Raw genomic sequence first — 21,810 nt, forward strand, 5'->3', positions numbered from 1 at the left:
CTTACCACTGAAATACTACATTTTCCTTGAAATTAAGAATTTTTCTCGGGTGAAATTTGATGATAGCAAAAATTCAGAACGTTTTTTTTACAGATGAAATATTCAATATTTATTAATCAGGCATTTCAATCACAAAGAAAGGATTCTACACAAATATAATGTATAATACTGTATGATCAAGAAGCTTATTCGGGTTTGATTTCATACCATTATTTTCTAGAAAAAGTGTCCAATCCAGAAAGCTTCCCAGGCTGCAAAACATTGCGGACCATTACGGGGTGAACCTCCCTTTGAGCCAGAGCTCGAGGAGGGTGGAAGAGCAGCAGCGTAACTATTAATGAAGACAAATAATTGTCTCAGTGTTTACTCACATTAAACCAGGAGATATTTATGAGATTTTTATATTTTGGAAGAACGCCTGCTAATATAGTCCCACAAATGTATACTGAACCTTTATAACTTTTTCCCTACATTCTACTCACAAATTTTACAATATACATTATTATTTTAATATATTTATGTGCAAAAAATATTTTTTGTATTCAAGGGTTTTCAGGATTGAATGGGTTACAACAGCTGCTTGTTTATGCGAATGACATGAATATGTTAGGGGAAAATCCACAAACTATTACGGAAAACACGGGAATTTTACTTGAAATTTTACTTGAAGCAAGTAAGGAGACAGGTTTGGAAATAAATTCCGAAAAAGAAATATGTGATTATGTATCGTGACCCGAACACAGTACGTACGAAATGGAAATATAAAAATTGGAGATTAACCATTTGAAAAGGTGGAAAAATTCAAACATTTTGGAGCAACAGTAACAAATATAAATGGCACTCGAGAGGGAATTAAAAACAGAATAAATATGGGAAATGTCTGTTATTATTTAGTTGAGAAGATTTTATCATCCAATCTGCTTTAAAAAAAGTTAGAATTTATAAAACAATTATATTACCGGTTGTTCTGTATGGTTGTGAAACTTGGACTTCCACTTTGAGAGAGGAACAGAAGTTGAGGATGTTCGAGAATAAGGTGCTTAGGAAAATATTTGGGGCTAAGAGGGATGAAGTTACAGGAGAATGAAGGAAATTACACAACGCAGAACTGCACGCATTGTATTCTTCACCTAACATAATTAGGAATATTAAATCCAGACATTTGAGATGGGCAGGGCATGTAGTACGCATGGGCGAATCCAGAAATGCATACAGAGTGTTAGTTAGGAGGCCGGAGAGAAAAAGACCTTTGGGGAGGCCGAGACGTACATAGATGGGATAATATAAAAATGGATTTGAGAGAGGTGGAATATGATGGTAGAAACTTGATTAATCTTGTTCAGGATAGGGAGCGTTGGTGGGCTTATGTGAGGTCGGCAATGAACCTCCGGGTTCTTCAAACGCCATTTGTAAGTACAGTACGTAAGTTAAGTGTTTAAGGATTTTCAACAGACAGGTATTGTTCAAACATTGCCTGTTTTTACATGGTTCATCGTGCGGAAACTTTACAATGTTAAACGCTCACTTCTATATTTGTTGTATGTCCAGTTCCGAAACTTACGTTTTCCAATTAAATTATATATATTAAATGCGTTCAAGAAGCAGTCCAGTTCTGTAAGACGTTTTAGAATACTATAATATTGTCATCAGAGAAATCCTACATATTGAAAAATTCTTCATATGCCTATACAAATGTCTGTTAAATGTCTGTTAATTAATTTCTGTTCTGAGGTAAAATTGTAAACGATTGTTTCAATTATTTTGTTAATACAGTCAAATCTCTCTATAGCGATATTTAGGGGAAAAAAAGAAAACAATTGTTATAAAGGGATGTATTGTTATAAGGAGGGTTTTAAAAATGAGTTAAATTGGTAAGAGACTTTCTATTCAGCTTACTTGGTGTGTAGGGCCTACTCGTATATTATGATACGAAGTGTTAAAATTATCAATGAAACCCTCTTAATATGCTACCCATTGTACTGTCCTACATTTTTTGAAAGAAATCACTTATATCAGTTTGTTTCAGAGCTCTCTTCATGGAAATTGACACACATTAAGATCTTATTAAATCCAAAGACAATAAACACTGTAGAGTACCCTTCTGCAACATCACTAACACTGGATAGGAACTGTTGAAGTGATTCAGACGCCTCTCCTGGAGTGACTTGTTCTTCCAGATCATTTTCTTCCTCTTCTTCTTGATCATTAGGGTTCCCTCTAATTTCAGCAACTATGTCTTCCTCTGTAGACTCCGGAAAAACTAAGATGTCGAGTTGGTGGTAAAAGAAAGAATGCCCAAAATAAATGCGCAGTGATCAGCTAAACTGAGATTCTCCATAAAGTATGATCACGTATTATACCTATCCCTTTGCGACAAACATTTCATTTTATCGGACTTTATCGTAGTAGAGAGAGAAAATACTACACTGAGTCCATAAAACTGTATCGTTCAATAGAGATATATCGCAATAGAGGATATCGTTATATCAGGAGAATTTTTATATTGAAGAAATACATTTTATGCCGAAAACTATATTTTTAATCGCAATAGAGGGGTTTATCGTTATAACGATAATCCTTATACGGATATTTGACTGTACTAAAACAACTACCGTACTTATATTATTAATTGAAATTTGCTTTAAGAAATCATATTGAAATGTCATACCGTAAAAAGGAGAATTATAGAAATAAAATATAATCTACTCTTATAGTAGTGTTGAAGTTAAAATGTAACGCCAGGTGTCTTAAAGCTGCAACAGGTTCGATTCCCGATGGGGTCATGGATTTTTTACATTGATCCAAACCCTCCAGCCGCACTATGACTCTAGGATTTACTTAGGATCTAACAGAAATGAGTACCAGGGGCATTTCCTTGAAAGTAAAAGAGGCAGGTATGTAGGACTGATATCCCTACTGCGATTAGTGCCGATTGTCTGTACATGTGGGTGCCTTAACCTCTCGCCACCATATGGGGCTCCATGATCTGTAATGGGGATGACTTTGCCTTTTACTTTACCCTTATTCTAACTCAAAATATCTTAAGCTCCTTAAATAATGAAATGGAATTAAATAAAATAACATAATGATTTTGAAGAATAAAGTTAGTAAATATATGGTAGCCTATTGTTTAACAATTCAAAACAAACACACTACGAAGTTATTTCTAATGGATGTGGCTTAGAAATGAAAAACATTTTCGATGTTATAAAACGACATTAGCTTTTCTCTAAAACCCAGTATGTTAATCAAGTTCTCTTCAGCATTTATATCTACTTAGTTTATGTGTCTTTTTAATTTAACAAGCCTGGATAGTCACCGGCGTAGCTCTGTCGGTAGCGCGTTTGCCTGCTGATCCGGAGTTGCTCTCGGGTGTGGGATCGATTCTCGCTTGGGCTGATTAGCTGGTTAGGATTTTTTCCGAGGTTTTCCCCCAACCGAAAGGGGATTGTCACGTATTTTGTGACGAATTCTCGGCCTCATCTCGGAAAATAAAATCTCGCTATCAGCAATTCCATCGACGCTAAATAACCCAGTAGTGATGTAGCGTCATTAAATAACCAAGTAAAAAAAGCACGTCCGGTTTAAAGATTATGTACTTGTTAATGTACGCATTCAGTATTTCATCAAATTACATTAAGCTACTGATATTTATTAGGATGATGATGTTATTAAAAAAGAGAATTCTACTTTTTATTAAAATTTATAATAAAATCCAGTTCTGTGTTGTTTGCGTGAAGGGAGATAAGACATAAATATGAATTGTGAGATAAATTAAAATTAAGTTTCGGACCCTTATTGCAAATAATGTTCTGCACAAATAAAACACATCACATGCTATACCTGTGTTTTCTAAAGATGGGACATGACAGTAGCGCTGCGATCGGAGAAACAACTGAATGTCACATAGCGTGGAACGCTTGTTGCTATGGTAACCACAGTTAAGTTGCCAAAGTTATAGTTACCACGTGTTGAATTATTCTATTTGAACTATTTGTTGTGCATAAAATGTTAGCATTAATGCGTTTCGTGTTTCATTCTCTGTCAATTTTTGTACTGTTTCGCGTCAATTGTCAATGAATGTTTTGTCAGCCATCTAACGAAAACTGCTATCTCGCATCAGCTGATCGCGTGATAGTCTATATTGGCAACATAGCACTGTAGTTCCAAGCTCGGCCGCTTAACTGTCATGTCCCATCTTTAAAAAAAACAGGTATAGGAGGTATTCTTTTGATTTTTGCACACCCACTTGTCCAATTTAACTTGTGTGCGCATCTTGGGAACAAATTCCATCTCCACAAAAAATGACTTAACCCCGTTTACCCGAACACCACAGAATTTTCCACAAATGAGTAGTACAAGGATTATATTAGATATGTTTGTGCAAAGAAGTGTCTGTAAGCTTACATAATTTGTAATTTTAACAATTAAAAACATGAATTAATGTCTACATTTAAGCACATAGCCTGCATAGTCCTACTTAATCTTTCGCGGAATTATTAACCTGAATTACGTTGGCTATTTGCATGTACTGATAATCAACATTGTTTTAAATTTTGAGATTTATGTTACACATTCCAAATTTGGATATTTAGCCTATATTATACATAGATCTACCTTTGTTTTATTTTACATCTTGATTACACAACTTTTAAGACTATATCACTTTGGAAAACGTATTATGTGTCTTTCATGTGTTAAATTTTATGTTACCTTGTTTCGGCCTGCTATTGGCCATCAGAACTGGTTGTTGCTGCTCTTGGTGCCTTTTGTTTTGTTTCCTGTGGGGGTGTGTTTGTGTAGTGTAATGTGGAGTCAAAGAGTGTGTGTTTTCTGAAATTGACTTGTGTGTTGAGAATTTCATTTGGATGTGTTTTTGTGTGTCTATAGTTGTATATTTCGTATTGTTCTAGTGTGTTTCTGGCTTTTTGGTTGGATATTTTACTTATGGAATGTCGTATCACAGCATCGAAAGTGAAAATTGTAAGCAAGATGATATAACAATCCATGTATTTTTTTAACATCATCAGAATAATGACTGATATTTTAAACCTTGAATATACCAAGTTTGTAAAAAGGCAGCTCATAAGGTCTGCGTTGCGGCAGATCTCTGATATGAAGAGTCCACTGCAAGAATGATGGATGTCATTTGGAATACATTTTGCAGGAGAAGCAATTGAAAGTTTGAAATGCTTAGCGCTCAAAGCTTAACTGTGATTTTCCGATCATTACTGGACAATGACTATCAGTGTTAATGCAATATAACTCTCTATGTACATTCTATATGTTTTAAGCTATGTATTAACAATCTTGGTTCATTTTCGATAAGAAAGTGACATCCATCATTCTTGCAGTGGACTCTTCACATGCAAACAGCTCCAAGCGCAAAACAGGATTCAGCCGCATCTCGAACAATTGATTATATCTCAACAAAGGGACGGATATTCGAATTCCGAAAAATTCTGTACGATTTATAACGGACAACGTGGTTGTAGCGTATGTTTTTTTTTTTAATACTCCGATTTCTTTTCTTTTTATTTTGACTCATCTTTTCGTAGTCTCTGTACATTGTTCAAAATAAAGAATGCTATTATCCAAAAGGGAGAAGATAAAAGAGTAAAAGTTCACAATTGCTTCTATTCATGATGCATTATTTTAAAATTGCATTATACATTACAATCACCAAAAATATTTACTCCAGACTTAATATATAACACAACATTAGTCTACTTACATATCTTACGTACATCTACTTTCAACCATTGAAAGAAGAAATACTTACGGCTGCTGCACTCCTGAGAAAGAATCCTCCCCTTCCGTGACTTTCTTAAGATTGTGCACAGAGTAGCGGTTGTAGAGTCCCCAAATGCTATTCATGAGCTTGCTGTTGTATTTAGCTGGTGGGTGTTCCAGAACTGCAAAAAAGAAAACAAAATTATAAATGAAAATTAGTTTATGTCCCGCTCAGATTGGTATGCTGAGTTACATAAATAACAAATAAATCAGAATCGCTCCATTTTAAAATGCACTAGCTTACTTCATTTTGTAATGCTTTAAACTGCACTAGCTTACTTCATTTAGTAATGCTTTAAACTGTAGAGTTTATTCAGAGTCGAAATTCAACGTGGGCGAGAAGTGGACATCAAATTTTGCCTGGAACCCTCAATCAGAGACAGGGTTTTTCTGTATCAATCTTTGTGTTGTAAATTTACGACGTGGTATTCATAGCTTTACTTTCTTCCCAAAGGAAGTCATACTTAAGAATTTATCGCCTTTTAAAACATATGATCCTCGGCCACGTTTGAACCTGTGAACCTTGAATCCAACGGACAGAATTCTAACTGCGTGACCAACATATTATACAGGGTGTTTCACGAGCTTATTTCTGAAGACATTCTGAGCAAAAACTGTCATATAAACATAATTGTGTCCTATTCTCAATATTTTTAGAGTTACGATAATTTGAAGTTGTTAAAAGATACGTTTTTTTCTTTAGTTTTAAGGGTAAAAGAATGTTACAAATAGAGAATGAACTATTCAGAAGTATACTTTCTTTAATTGGCTAGTGTTCTGAAGCTAAAAATGTGTTCTTAATTCCTTAGTTGCTTTGTACAGAATTCTTTGTCCATCTTTTAATTAAAAATTATATTATTCTTACACACCTATCATAACAATTGAGCCGTTAAGAGCAGAAGTGGTGTAAGTCAAAATTGGGTAATAAGGTTTGAAGTAAAAATTCTGTAAAATACAGCGCAAAGTAGCAATTAATATGTCCTTCGTGCTATTCACTGACTACTAATACACGTAGTTTAAATAAATTGAATATCAATAGCTACTTTGCGCTGTATTTTACAGAATGTTTACTTTAACCCTCACTACCCATTTTTGACTTACACCACTTCTGCTCTCAACGGCTCAATTGTTACAGATCATACGATTGCTAGCAACTTGATTCTTTATAGTTCAATTTTGCATCTTAATGTACAGTCTTAAAGCGTTCACAGGAATAACGTGATTTGTAATAATTGTTGCGATAAATGCGTAAAAAATGCAATTTTGTAGTTAAAAATTAAAAAAAAAATTCTTTACGAACAACACATTTTTAGCTTCAGAATACTAGCCAATTAAAGAAATTTTATTATACTTCTGAATAGTTTATTATCTAATTGAAGGGTTCAGAGCCATGGTGGGCCAAGCGCCATTTATTAAAAACGGAGAAAGGAAAGGTTAAAGTTAAGTGAAAACCACAGTTTAATGAAGATTGATATATCATTTAGTTTGAATGTGTGTACTTTATATTACTTGCTATATGTTTCCATTGAATTATGGTAATAACTTCATTTTAGCCCTTCTTTTCAACGGTTTTAGTAAATGGCACTTGGCCCACTATGGTTCTGAACCATTCAATTGTAACATTCTTTACCCTTAAAACTAAAGAGAAAGAAGTATTTTTAACAACTTCAAATTAGTGTAACTCTGGAAATTATTGAGAATAAGACGTATGTTTATATGACATTTTTTGATCAAAATGTCTTCGGGAATATGCTCCGTAAATGGCGGTAACTCCTCGTGAATCACCCTTTATAAATACAACGTATTAAAAAATTAACGCATAATTGCAATTCAAATTTAATGAGTGAATTTTGTACAAGAATCTCAGGCAAGTCAAACTTTGTATTTAGAAAGGAATATTTTTACGGGAACAAAATATTTGTGCGGCTATTGTTGCAACTTCAAGTGAGATTGATTTGCTTTTAACTTAGTTCAATAAATTAATTACTATGATCAGTTTTAAAATAATAGTGCTAAACCCCGTTTAAAATAAAACTAGTAAAATGAAAGCTCTGCAAAATAGCTTTAAAAACCGTAAAAGTAACAAAACGTTTCTAGACCTTAACACATTTCACAACAATTCTCGAAAAGTATAAAACTATAAAGTATAATTCTTACATTTCTTATAAACATTAGGATAATGTAGCTGTTGAGGAGAGGGTTTCTCTGAATCCTTCATCTTCGCTGTCATCATGCTGCTAGTGTCTGGAATTTGATGTTTGCCTTCATTTACGCGAACTTTCCAAGTAGCATAAGCTCCTTGAGGAATAGAAGACATCTTCAGTTTCTGACAGTCTGCAAGAAACAGGTATATAAAGAAATAAATAGAATTGGAAGGCACAATTTTATTAACTTAATATTTCGTAATTAAAAAAAATAAAGTGTAGGCCTAATGTGGGACAGGAATATTATCAAATCAAACATAGCCCTAGTACAGAAGGGAGAAGCTATAAAACAAAAACCTTGAAAGTGTTTTGTGACGGAAAAGATTATTAAAACGACATATTTAGGCAGTTATATATAGAGTGAACCGTAAGTAATGTAATTAATTTAGGGATATATTCTTTGAGATATTTTAAACAAAAAAGTTCAACATTATTTTGTTCATTTTTGCTTCTTTTTCGAGAAAAAATAGTTTTATATGAAACATTTCATAGCGTGTTTTGAGAAAGCCATTGCTCAGTCAATTTAAAAGAGCAGTGTATTATGATTAGAGACGAGAATCCCATGCAAACGCATGTTTCTATAGGAACATAGAACATTGCTCAAACTTAGTACTTATCCATTTCATTATTTTCCGGTTTCAAATACGTGTACTTTATCCGTGCATATTTGCATGTTTTGGCCGTTTTGGGGATAAAAACATGCATAATGCATATTTAAGCAATTTATATGCTTAGTCATGCATTTAATACATATTATATTCTGTTTAAATGTATGTTTTAATGGTTTTGAGTGGAAACCTCAGTTTTTCGATTTTTATGTCCCTTATTTTACCTTATTTAAGCAATTTATATGCTTAGTCATGCATTTAATACATATTATATTGTTTAAATGTATGTTTTAATGATTTTGAGTGGAAACCTCAGTTTTTCGATTTTTATGTCCCTTATTTTACCTTATTTAAGCAATTTATATGCTTAGTCATGCATTTAATACATATTATATTGTTTAAATGTATGTTTTAATGATTTTGAGTGGAAACCTCAGTTTTTCGATTTTTATGTCCCTTATTTTACCTTCGGGAATCAGAATTAAAGAAGGAAAAGAAAAAAAAAACTTAATATCAGAAAAAGGTTCATTCAAGTTTGCACTCATAACTTCTTCTGCCTACAAAAACATATTCACTGACAAGCACAGGAACCTCACAGAAACCAATTTAGAAATGTTGTTAGTTATAAACTGCGCAAAAAAAAGTGAAGTGAAATAAGAAATTTGGAACAAAACTGAAAGTGCATATTTTAATGTATTTTTCGCTTGATCGTGCATGTTTCATGGTTTGATAATGCATTACTGATGCATATTTTGGGATTTTATAGTGTATGAAATTCTCGTCTCTAATTATGACAATAAATTATGGAAAGGATTTTAGTTTTGTCTTTTAAATGTGCAGAAATTTGATCTAACAAATGGAACTTTTCGTCCTGAAGAGGAATTTTAAAATGTCCTCCGATTCCCGTTTTCGTTCTGGTTTTCGTTCCCGGTTTATTGTGAACCAGCCTTTAGCGCACGATACACACAGGGAAATATTTAGCATCGAGGTCCGAGAATAAAATCAAGTCGTAGCAGCGACGTACAGTATTTGTATGTCGCGAAACAACATGTTGCCTAGGAAGCATTTATGGCTTAGCCATAGAGCTCTTTCTTCTCGTTACAAAAACCATGCTTGGAAACACTCTAGGTCAGGGATGCAGAACTGGAGGAGAGAGGGGTGGAAGCATGGGGAAAGAGTTTGTTCCCCCGTCCACAATCCTCGGCCTTCTATGATTATCTGTGACGTTTCGTACGCATACTGAATGATACACATCTATTCTCCCCCTACCATGTCCAATGACGCGAAGGTTGAAAAGAAGGGATGAGTTACGTGTTTCGGCTTGTGACGTCTGTCACAATTGTAGCACAGTTTCGCATCCCTGCTCTAGGTAAAGCGCACGCGTGTAAACACAGCGCACACGATAATTCCCGAGCTATTCCGAGGTGGGATTCTCTGAACAGTGTCCAATTTCCGTGTCAAAGGGTGTACTTCGACTTTCTCCTTCTTGTTACTTTTCACCGTTTAGTATTTTTTTTTTCCATTTTCATTTTATTGGAATTCCTTTATTGAAATTAACTGAATTTCTCGCTAATACCAATCTACGCGACTCACAACCCGATACACGCTAGAAATGTCTTTAACATGGCTATGTGTAATTCTAATAAGAAATTTATCTTCTATAATACGAAGGCTGATAGTTTTCCCGTAATTTAATTGAGCTTAAGGAATGTTTGTTGTCATGATAATTATTTCGAGACAGGAGGTCAAGAAATAATTATTTATCTAACGACAATAAACATGAATTTAAAAATGTAAATTAAACTACCTGAGGATAACTATTATCATGAGTTGTATTCAGCAAGATAATCCCAATGCAAACAACTGTAATTCTGAGGCCGTGTCCCTACAGCTTAAGTGAACTACTACGCGCCCAAGTTAAATCTGCGTCCGGAAAGACTGTGAATCGCCGTTCCCTCTCCCTCTGGCCTTTATGGCCTATGAATAAATACTAAGCTGATAAAGAGGTGTTTACTGTTCGTGCCAGCAAGTTGTATGAAATAGTGGAGAATACACGTGTATAGGAGGTGCTGAAAGTGTTGTACCCGTATAAATACTGTGAAGGTGTTAATATTATGCACCGTATTTCTTACACACATTATATACAGTATATTAACCTCACTCATTGCATTATCTCATGTAACATGAACTCACTCACAGACGAAACAGTAGGTTGTATACTAACAACTAGAGCAATTAGAGCTACTAGCGCTCGTCTCTTGCATTCACGTGACGCAAGTTATTTTGTTTGTTTTTTTTTTTTACACGAAACCAAGAAACGCACGTATAGGCACAAACTCTAACACACACTCGTGCACGCATGAAATCTAAACGCACACGATACAAAAATGGAAACTGCCCTTTCATTCCATCGCAAGTATAGTACTGGAAAAAGAAAGACATTTTAGTGCCTAAAATTAGCTTAGATTAATTTAAATGTAGAAAAATAAACTGTAGTGATTCAGTAACTGCAAAAGGGAGAGATAATACAGCGAATGCAGTAATATATTCATTTACTCTAGTATGTTTAAGTTCGATTATAACATACAGAATAAAATATAAATAGAACAAAATTGAATTCACTGAAATAAAATTGCTGTAAACAACATTATTCATATCTAATGAAAATTTATCTCCGGTATTTGTCTCTCTTGCCTACAAATGCATGCAAGATCACTTAAGTATTACATCATCAGCAACTCTGATGAAGTGATGACCTTCCTAGGCCATCAGGAGATTAGGCATGGAGTGTGGATTGACTAATGGACATGTTACGTGTTAAGTCTATGTGGGCCTTTGGCTGTCTGGGAGTTTGCTCAGCGACCCTTGCATCATTCAAAGATGTCTGTTGTACTTTTATCACTCCCTGCCTACGAAATAATTATTACAGGGTATCAGAAATATTTTTAACTCCATAAAATATAGTATGTAAAATTAACATAGCGTTCGTACACAACATACAGCCTGTATAATCTCACTCAGTGGGAACCTACGGCAGAAAAGTTCATGTTTATTAGCTAGGTATCTATTATTATTATTATTATTATTATTATTATTATTATTATTATTATTATTATTATTGTAATTATGACTTAATAATCGATACTATAACAATCAGTGTGCTATATATGAGGAGCTCAGTATCGAAGTTGCTTTTTTTTTTTTTTTTTTTTTTTTTTCACAGAAGAGGCGGAAAACTAGATCTTGGAAACCAATGTCACCGTTATACCACAGTCTACTATATACAGTCACGAATCTCAATATGTAATAAATATGCATCCATAGATAGTTGCTAACCACTAGAATCGCTACTATCGCCTCATTACAAACAATGCGAAATAGTACCTGCACAGTCTTTTGTTCCTAGTACTTTCATGAACTCAAACTTCGTGACTGTATATACTAGACTGTGGTTATACGTACATTTTTTAAACATTTTCATCCTCCCATCTACGTCTCGGCCTCCTCATAGGTCTTTTTCCCTCCGGTCTCCCACCTAACACTCTTTATGCATTTTTGTTTTTTTTACGGTGATGGGTTGTTAGCCCTTCGCGCAACCCCCAAGCTAGAGGACCACCCCTTATCGGCTGTCCACGACTGCTTATTCAATATATTCGCAGCTACCCTCCATATCTGGAGGCCGTCTCCTCTATCCGCAACCTGAGGACGACCTAAAATAGAATACCTATTTACTAAAATTATTCATTGTTAATTTTACATAACCTAATTACTAAAAGTCCTAAATTGAATTTTATAAAGTCCTTAAATATCTCTTTTTTGGCCCTAGAAATCCGTTCCCTACTCATGACTCCCTCACCAAGGAGTAGCCTAACATCACAGTCTACTATATACAGTCGCGAAGCTCAATATGTAGTAAAAATGCAAACATGGGTAGTTGCCCACCACTAGGATCGCTACTATCGCCTCATCATCGCAGATCTCTCTCCTAGCAGCCGACAAAATATGTTACACTTTCGTTGTCGTGTTCTTTTGGAAAAATTAACACCTTCCTTCCATTATTGAAATATTAAATGCATAAAGTTAATTTATTATTTTAATGAAGTATATTAAATTCCAACATAAACTCGAAGATACCTGCAAGAAATAAGTTAATATAATTTTTGTTTGTATAAAACGAACTGAAATTTACTATAATAGCTTCACTCATTCAAGATTATAGCGATAATTAACTATGAAACCAATAAATATTAATTTGCATTTCTCTTTACAACAATAATAATGGAAATATGAATTAATGGAGTAACTTACGTGTACCGGTACTTGTAGTGTAGGCTTACGTAGTTAACAAAGTGGGATGAGGTTAAGCAATAATAGTCACACCAGAATTGGAAATAAAACGTGATCAATAAATTTTATTGTAAGAGACTTTTTCTACGTCTCTAGTAAAGCAACAAATAAAAATAACAACAAAATTCACAGCTATAATTAAAAACATATCCTTTGAAGAAAAAAGTAGGCCTAAGCAATAATAATCCCACCAGAATTGAAATAAAACGTGATAAATAAATTTCATTAAAACAAACTTAATTTTTCTACGTCTTTAGTAAAATAACACATAAAAATAACAAAATTAATAGCTACAATTAAAAATATATCCTCTGAAAAAAAAGTAGCCGGTACTTGTAGTGTAGGCTTACGTAGTTAACAAAGTGGGATGAGGTTAAGCAATAATAATCACACCAGAATTGGAAATAAAACGTGATCAATAAATTTTATTGTAACAGACTTTTTCTACGTGTCTAGTAAAGCAACAAATAAAAATAACAACAAAATTAACAGCTATAATTAAAAACATATCCTTTGAAGAAAAAAATAGGCCTAAGCAATAATAATCCCACCAGAATTGAAAATAAAACGTGATCAATAAATTTCATTAAAACAAACTTAATTTTTCTAAGTCTTTAGTAAAATAAAACATAAAAATAATAACAAAATTAATAGCTACAATTAAAAATATATCCTCTGAAAAACAAAGTAGACCTAACCTTTATTTCTCTGGAAATTTAGCAGCCTAAGTGACAGAACTTTAACCGGTATCTAATGTCCTTTCGGTTAGACTGAAACATTTCATTGTGAAATTTAAGGATATAATGTATTCTAACAGTCACAAAGAACTTCAAATTAACAGTTTTGTTTCTGCACAGCATTCTTGTGGAAACCCAGGAACCTTTCTGAATCTTTCGGAAATCGGAAAAAGGATAACTCTGACCTCTTTCTCTTACTGTTGCTACAATTTATAGCACTACAAACGTCTCCTCTTTGTCCCATATTATTATTCCAATTATTATATTTTAGCCATTAACATTTTCATTATAACCAATAACGAACATTTCACAAGCATCAATGTGAAATACGCAACGAGCTAGCACTCGATAGAAATACGACACAGTCCAAAGTCGACCATGGACAGTCTATTGTTTCTAGTTGCTAACCGCTTGGAGCGCTTTATCACGAGATTTGCAAAAAAACACCTCAAGCTTCGCGACTGTATATAGTAGACTGTGCTAACATTCCTATTTACATTTCAAGTAAAACACGTGTTTTCGTGTTATCCAAGAACATAGGATGAAGTCATCGCCAGTTTGAACATAGAATATTTGAATAACTCTGCCAGTCTCTTTACAACAGATGCACTCTTTGATTGTTAAAGGGAGGGGAGGGGAAGTTGAGTTACGATTATGGAATGTTTTCAAAGTCATGCAGTAGTAAACTTTACTCGAATTTACAGACAGAGTCGTTGCTCAGGGTGCGACAAGTTACGCATATTGCTTTTATTTCACTTACTTTTGCAATAAAAGACTTATCAGTACACCATATGGTCACCAGTAATTGACTTTGACATTAAACAAATCTTAGTTTCTTATCAACAGATCCTCAAAGTTTGTAGAATTACCCAATGGCGGTTGCTCAATTGGCTTCATTCCCTAAGCCTCCTCTTGTATTAAGGAAACATACAATAATTTAAATGTCAACGAAAATATAAATAATGGACAATGAAGCTCAGTTGGCAGAGCACTGACTTGCGATGACTGCAGACCCGGGTTCAAAGTCTAGTAATAGCTCTGTCGTATTTGAGGTGGACAAAGCTAAGATTCGTTAGGCTTTTTCACAAGGTTCTCTCGTTTTCGTCCATCATCTTATCGTCACTCTCCATTTCCACAGCATCTACCCAAAATGACTTTCCCCTTCAAAATTTTCTAGAGCTCTTTCAGTGGAGCAGCGTAACTCGGAATGAAACAAGTGGCCAACAGGCTTGGCGCTCACACATTCAGTTTTTCTCAGCCCGAACTTCCTTTCAAGGACGCGTTTTCGCCTACTTTTTATAGTTTCTCCTTCCATTTTCCTCTCATTCAATTCAATACTATCAGACTGAGGAAGCGTAGTACACTCTACGGGGGTAAAAGGGTACTCTATGGGATTTCATCGCACCTACAGTTTACAAGGCTCAATTGACAGATAGTACCACATGGTTGAGTTACGATAGCTATAAAGAAAGCAAGGTTCAAGGGAGCTCAATAAACGTGCTACATAAAGGAGGCACAATAAGCCCATTAGAGGCTATGCTGACAGCTTTCGGGGCTCCTCTACTTACAAAAAAAAAGTCTTATAAAAGAGAAACCATTCAGTAAGATGCAATATCATGTCTGGAAATATAGATATTCATAATTTATTTCCATGAAAACGAAGTTGTGGAGGCGAAAATACGTAATGATTCCTACCATCCCTGTAGCAGGCAGAAGGGAAAACGCTTCTTGCAGGAGGAAATCCCCCTAATCTTCACCCCTACAGATCGCATCCTGGTAACATCTATCAGTGGTTGTTTACTTTCCCATTATACGAAATGTACAGAAAGTATTGTGACGCTGGAAAATATACGTTTCGAAATCTTTCAGGAAAATAGTCAAAACGTTTCTAGCGCCCCTAATAATTAAAGGCTGGTTTTTGACATATTTACTTCTTACCAATCTGTGTAAAATCGTAAGTAAATACCAGATAGATTTTGTTGACAATGTCTACAAATGGATTCATCTGACGTATGAAAATATAATAAGCCTATTTTTTTACTTAAAAAACAAGATTACATCATTTGAAATCATCGCTACAAAAGTACGTTAGGCTTATATAAAACAGCGATTTACTCAACATCGTTATTAAAAATTATGCTTGATTTCTATTATTACATACACCTTGCTTCAAATCCTGGTTGAGACCTTCACTCATGCATATCATATCGATGGCTGAGAACCAGACTGTTCTAAGTCCAACTTTTTATAAGAAAGCAATCTGTGTTTCATTGTGTTCCAGTTCTTGTCCGCATATATGAATCGAACAAAATTATAAATATTTCTCTCCATAAGGTTGCTATGAAGCTATTCCAAATTGTTTCATGAAGCTTTGAATGTCAGGAGCTTAAAATAGCTCTTCTGAAAAAAAAAATAGTGAAATGAACTTGGAACAGTCTGGTTCTGGGCCATCGATATGAACTATACCTAAATCTCTCTCCTCCGCTCCACTCCAGCGTCTGGCTTCTATTTTGAGAATGGATGGGAGGAGAGCAAACCTCGGACTTCAACAAAATTCACAACGCAAGTGAGAAATCTTCTATATATATAATTTGAACTGGTAATGGAAATTACGGGAAACGACTGAACGGATTTTAATAAATGACCCCTCATTTTGAAGCTTGGAACCCAAAGTTTTTCAGAAAAATAGTAGTTTTCAGTGAAATGTCAATTTTCCTACATCATTTTCCTATTTTCCAAAATCCATCTTTCGTCAGTTTTGAGAACTAATTGCATTACTGGATAAAACAAAACACACACTACGATAAACAATAGGCTATTACACAAAGGCCATGCCCTGCAGGATTGCTGACATATTTAGAGCTCAAATTCAATTGGTTATTAAAAATTTCAACTCTTACTAAAAATAATTTACAGGTCTGATTCTGCGGTGTGTAATTTTTGAGTACAACTGTGTATTGGATATTAAAATCTACAAAATTTGAGGTGGTTTGGTGGCATTATTAACCATTAGAAATGAAATATTATTATGGTTAATGCCATGATGTGACTATTTTTCATTAATTATACATATTAATGCTATGTTCATGATATGAAAGTGGGGTTATGTAAGTAGATGTAGAGAATATCTTAAATTAGATCTTCATTTCTATAATTTACTGAGTGGCGGCTATAATTATAGTGTAGGCCTATGTAACTACAAAACTATAACTAAGATAATAATATTGTTATTAAAAATCAAATATTTTTATAGATATTAATGAAGTGGGCTTGGGTATTTTTCATATACTTAATGGCGGTGTGGTGTAGATATTTATATGCGTCATTCTCTTCAGTATTGGCTCGAGAGAGCGCCAAAATTACAGTTCCTAAGGAAAGACCAAAATGTATTATTTACTGATAAAATAAGAGGCCTACAAAATGTTGTAGTCTCCCGATCATTTCAGCAAGATCTCTTATCAGGATAAAATGATTTTACCCTCTACATTTCAAGCTCTACATGCAGCAGCTATACCAAGATCTTTGTCTATTGTTCGAAAGCATAGCAAACCTGATATTTTTTTAACTTTCACCTACAGTCCACAATTACCTGAAATAGCTATTGCTTTACTCTCACATAAAAATCCCACTGATCGTCTGACATTGTTACTTGCGTTTTCGCGTTGAAACTCAAAAACTGAAGTGGATAGGTTCAAGAAAAAGTATTTGGCATAAAAAACCATTCAGAGGGAGTACATTTCATTATTATGGAAGCAAATAAGTTTCAAAATGTCTGGTATTCTTCACTGAAAATAAATCTGAAAAAATTATATTTGAACGTCTAATGAACTTAGTTTGCAGTATTTGCTGCACAAGCCACTAGTAATTATATAATGGTAACTAATTTCTCTTGATAAAACTTTTTCCAAGGATACTAGCTCCAACAACTTATTTGTCAGTTTATTCTATGTGTCTAACACAAAAAACCACAAAGAAAACTGTTTTAGGACTCTTGAAATGAAGAGCTATTTTGTGTTTTTGAATTATATTAAAGAGACATTAATTCTGACGTGAAACGTCTACACTCGATCTACAAGGAGAAAGAAATTGTAACTTCTGTTATGAAATATTTTTTCTGTAAACTCTACGTCACTAACGGTACCATGGAGTGTAATATGGATGTAAGTCGGCAAGTAGAAGACAGAAAAGTGCATTATCGGGCCTATATTTTTGTTGGCAGGCGGGAAAATTCGAGTTTAGGGAGCACAGTACTTCGTGCAATTTCCGCGTCGATCTATTACAGTTCTCGTGACAACTGTAAAAATCTTATGCACGTGCGAAGTAAACAATTATAAATATTATAGTATGTTATTTTAATCTCAACTCTCATCCATCATAACGTCACTATATTTTACATTTCCGCAGTCAGCAGTGCATTTCATTATGGAGTGCTTTGTTGATTACCGCGGAATTGTCCACAATGATTCACCGACAACAGTGCACTGTCTGCATGTTGTTAGATTGCAAAAAATAAAATATAACTACTATAATATGTTTCAATGTCTATGTTTCTTCTGTATTTCATTTTTTATATTTTTCGTATTCTTAATCTTGGTTTAAACACGAGATAGGTTAAAAACAAAAAAAACAAAATATGCGTTAATATGCGCTGAAAGCTGAAATATGCATTAACCCCTCAACTATACACTATAAAATCTTGATATTTGTTTACAAGTAACTTGAAATGCATTTATGCAATGGCAGAGTGTGAATTAACGGAGTGGATGAGGGGATTTTCCCCCCTGTTGGAAAGCATCCCCCTCTCATAAATTCATATTAACATCCCTGCCAGGGATAACTTCTATCCCCCCCCCTCACAAAATAGAATTTTATTGTTTTAATACGAATATACTTTATAAAGTATAAAGCAAAAAAAAAAAATAATAATAATAATACTGATGTATTGTCATCACCGGCAAACTGACAACAATCAATAACTTAGGAATTACACATCTTATCTTAAGCCTGCTCATGGATATAATTATTATTATGATCAAGATGCAAGACAAGCAACTCAGTGCGACCCAGCGTTGAGCCGTATCGAATGATAATAATAATTTGTTATATGTTATTCTCTATCTAGGAATCTATACCCCCCTCATCAAAAAACTCAATTCGCACCATGGCAATGGCAGCACATTATTTGCAACTAAAGAATAAAATATGCAAATATACTAAAATCTGCCCCCTACTGATCGCCAGTTGTTGCCTTCAGAAGAGGTTTTCATTGATGACAAACCGATAAATCTCAAAGTCATTCTGTAGTTCAACTTACAAGAAGTACACTCTCAACTGTTTTAACACGAAGTTATCTGTTCACAGGTTTTTCATTACTGAAAACACGTGTTTGACAGCAGCGTTGCTCACGGGACTAGACAGAACAAATTTGATTATTTTAATTAAATCGGAGGCACTGATGCTGGATTTACTAAAAATACTCTAATCATTTCTAATTCATTAGTATATTCTTCTTTATTAGTTCTTGGGACACTGTGTTTAGTATGGCATTTTCATTATATAGTTCATCGCCAATTTTCAGTTTATTTGTTTCTTCACAATATTTGTGGGGTCTTCAAATTTTACTGGTTCCTTCAAATATAAAGCACTGAAGTACTTGAAAGGAAAGAAATCGAAGTCGAACCACTCTTCCAAAGAATATATAAAGTTCTTTGATAAATCCTTAACATATAAAACACACTGATCTGATGGACATGACTTACTTTCATGTACTCTGAACCCGAAAAGAAACATAATGAATTCTTAATTTCCGATTATCTCGTAATTTACTTAATATTTCATACATATTTATTAAAACTGTTGAACGATTTTCCAGTTGTAAAACTGATTCTGTTACAAAGCTCATATACAGTAGTTATGTAAGAAATAAATTATATCACTCAGGAAGTATTAAGTGACCATCAGTTAGGTTCTCCTGATCTTCAATAAAAGACCAAATTAAAGAATAAGATTCTTCGTCATCTCCTTGGGAAAGAAAATAGGCTTCAAGTTTTTTAACAAACGATCAACAGCAGGAAACAGAGATTAATCAATGAATTGGCACATACCTCAAAGGAGAGCTACATTCTTGCTGAAGAAATTTAAAAAAAAATTAACTCATGAAGTTGCAAATTAAGCTTTCAGGAATAACTCTGTTAGAGTTATTCCTGAAAGCTTGATTTGCATAATACACGTCACTGTACGTAACAGAAAACCACAATTTAAAGTCACACAGAGAATTAACTTTACTGGGAGTTATTCCTGAAAGCTTAATTTGCATAATACACGTCACTGTACGTAACAGAAAACCACAATTTAAAGTCACACAGAGTTAGTGTGCACTCAAATGTTGGTTGCTTGACTGTTGTCAGCCCACTTTGAGGTCTGTGGATATAGAGGAAAAATTGGATCGGTGTCGGGTAGAGTTCCCGGGTAGCTCAGTGGGAGAGCGTTGGTACGCTTAACCAAAGGTCCCGGGTTCGATACCCGGCCCCGGAACAATTTTTCCCTCGAAATTATTCAACTCATGAAGTTCTTCAGATGACGAGAAAAATTCATTAAACACCTTTGACACTAGACTTTCTACATGGTATATACTTAAACAATTTGCGTGAATTGTTAGTCATATTATGTATAACATGGCAGTTACAATTACTTTACACGATGTCATCGTTTAGTCATTTAAAATGCTTATAGACTGAATGATTTTTCACATAGGCCCTCTGATATTACAAGTTTCGTAATACTGAATATACTTCATCATATACTTACAGCATCGGCAGTTTCATCAATATATTCAAAAACTTCATACTAACCTTCTCTTGCACCACTATTTTTTTCGAAAAGTATTTGACAACAATAGGATAACATTTAAAATTTATTTCGAAGCATCAGTCACAATAAAATTGAGAAGAATGTTTCGTCCTAATTTAAATAATTCAGCAATATTTCAACCGAATGTGAAGCTAAAACATTTTGCACAAGCATTTCACATTTGGTGCGGCCGCAATGTAATTTAGAATCTTTACTGAACTCGCCAGTTTTATCCCACAATCTACATTACATAGTCAAATAGCTATGGTTATGCATTGCAGAATGATAGTTCAGCAGCTTCAGCAGTGTTTCTAGCATACGAGTCTTTCATATTAAGGAAATTAATACTGACTGTTTTATTTTTATACTTCCAGTCCCAGCAGTCTTGAGTTTCCTTCCCTGCATAAGCTAACGGCAGCATTATCTTCATTAAAAAAAAAAACTGACGAACAGAGAATAAATTTTACCAAACTGTAAAAGTGGCCTGTAGCCACTTATATAACAGGAAAATCCATGGAAACAAAAAATATGTTGAAATAAATATTTCATTATTAAACACAATAATGAAACATGTAACTCAAGGATTAAGAATGAAACTGGCATGATAAATATATTGAAGAAGGGGTAGGAGGTCTATGCTTTATGTCGATGTAGATTTCTGTTACTCTGACACTGACAAATTAGAGAAGAGAAAACGATTATGGGTAAAAAAATACTCAAATCTAAATATGTTATTTTTTTAAGTTCGGGGGGGGGGGGGTTCAAACCCGATAACCCTCCTTGCGTACGCCCCTGACGGGTGACGACGCTAGGTGGGCATCGAGACCATAAATTGATAGATTTCATGAGAAAAACCTTCCCATCATAAAGCCGCATCTACAGGGTTCAATTTTCCATGCGCGTACGCATGCAACCTGAGAAGAATATTGAAAGAATCAAGTTTAAAACGCATGTTTAATTAAGAATGATGCATGAAGATTTTGTGTCTACATGGTTCGCCGTTTAGAACGTCAGCTTCACTAAGTGTGTATGCGTGTATATATATATATATATATATATATATATATATATATATATTGCATTACTTGAATGCGTAAAGTTGAAAGAAAAGTTGAACCGTGTAGATGCATCTTAAGGACTCGAACCAGCGCTCATTCAGCTTCGGCGCAGGGTAGGACATAATAGTTTACAATTTAATCTAACGATTCTACTTCAATTTTAATCACAGGAGATAAAAATTGTTATTCAAATGTTACTTTAATACAATTAATA

At 34.1% G+C, this 21,810-nt stretch overlaps 1 protein-coding gene across 2 annotated transcripts in view; it reads right to left on the reverse strand.

Moving 5' to 3' along the window:
* Window positions 1-21,810, reverse strand: part of LOC138700236 (uncharacterized) — a 44,452-nt gene that overhangs the window by 2,651 nt on the left and 19,991 nt on the right. The window contains exons 2-4 of one of the 2 annotated variants that reach the window (XM_069826709.1): window positions 7,951-8,127; window positions 5,783-5,915; window positions 208-331 (exon numbers count right to left, since the gene is read on the reverse strand). In XM_069826709.1, the coding sequence (XP_069682810.1) occupies window positions 217-331; window positions 5,783-5,915; window positions 7,951-8,127 (425 nt within the window). In that variant the 3' untranslated portion in view covers window positions 208-216. The remainder of the gene's footprint in view (window positions 1-207; window positions 332-5,782; window positions 5,916-7,950; window positions 8,128-21,810) is intronic. The other variant, XM_069826710.1, reaches the window with a different exon arrangement.

This window comes from Periplaneta americana, chromosome 5 (assembly GCF_040183065.1).
Source record: "Periplaneta americana isolate PAMFEO1 chromosome 5, P.americana_PAMFEO1_priV1, whole genome shotgun sequence".
In the NCBI taxonomy this organism is placed as follows: domain Eukaryota; kingdom Metazoa; phylum Arthropoda; class Insecta; order Blattodea; family Blattidae; genus Periplaneta; species Periplaneta americana.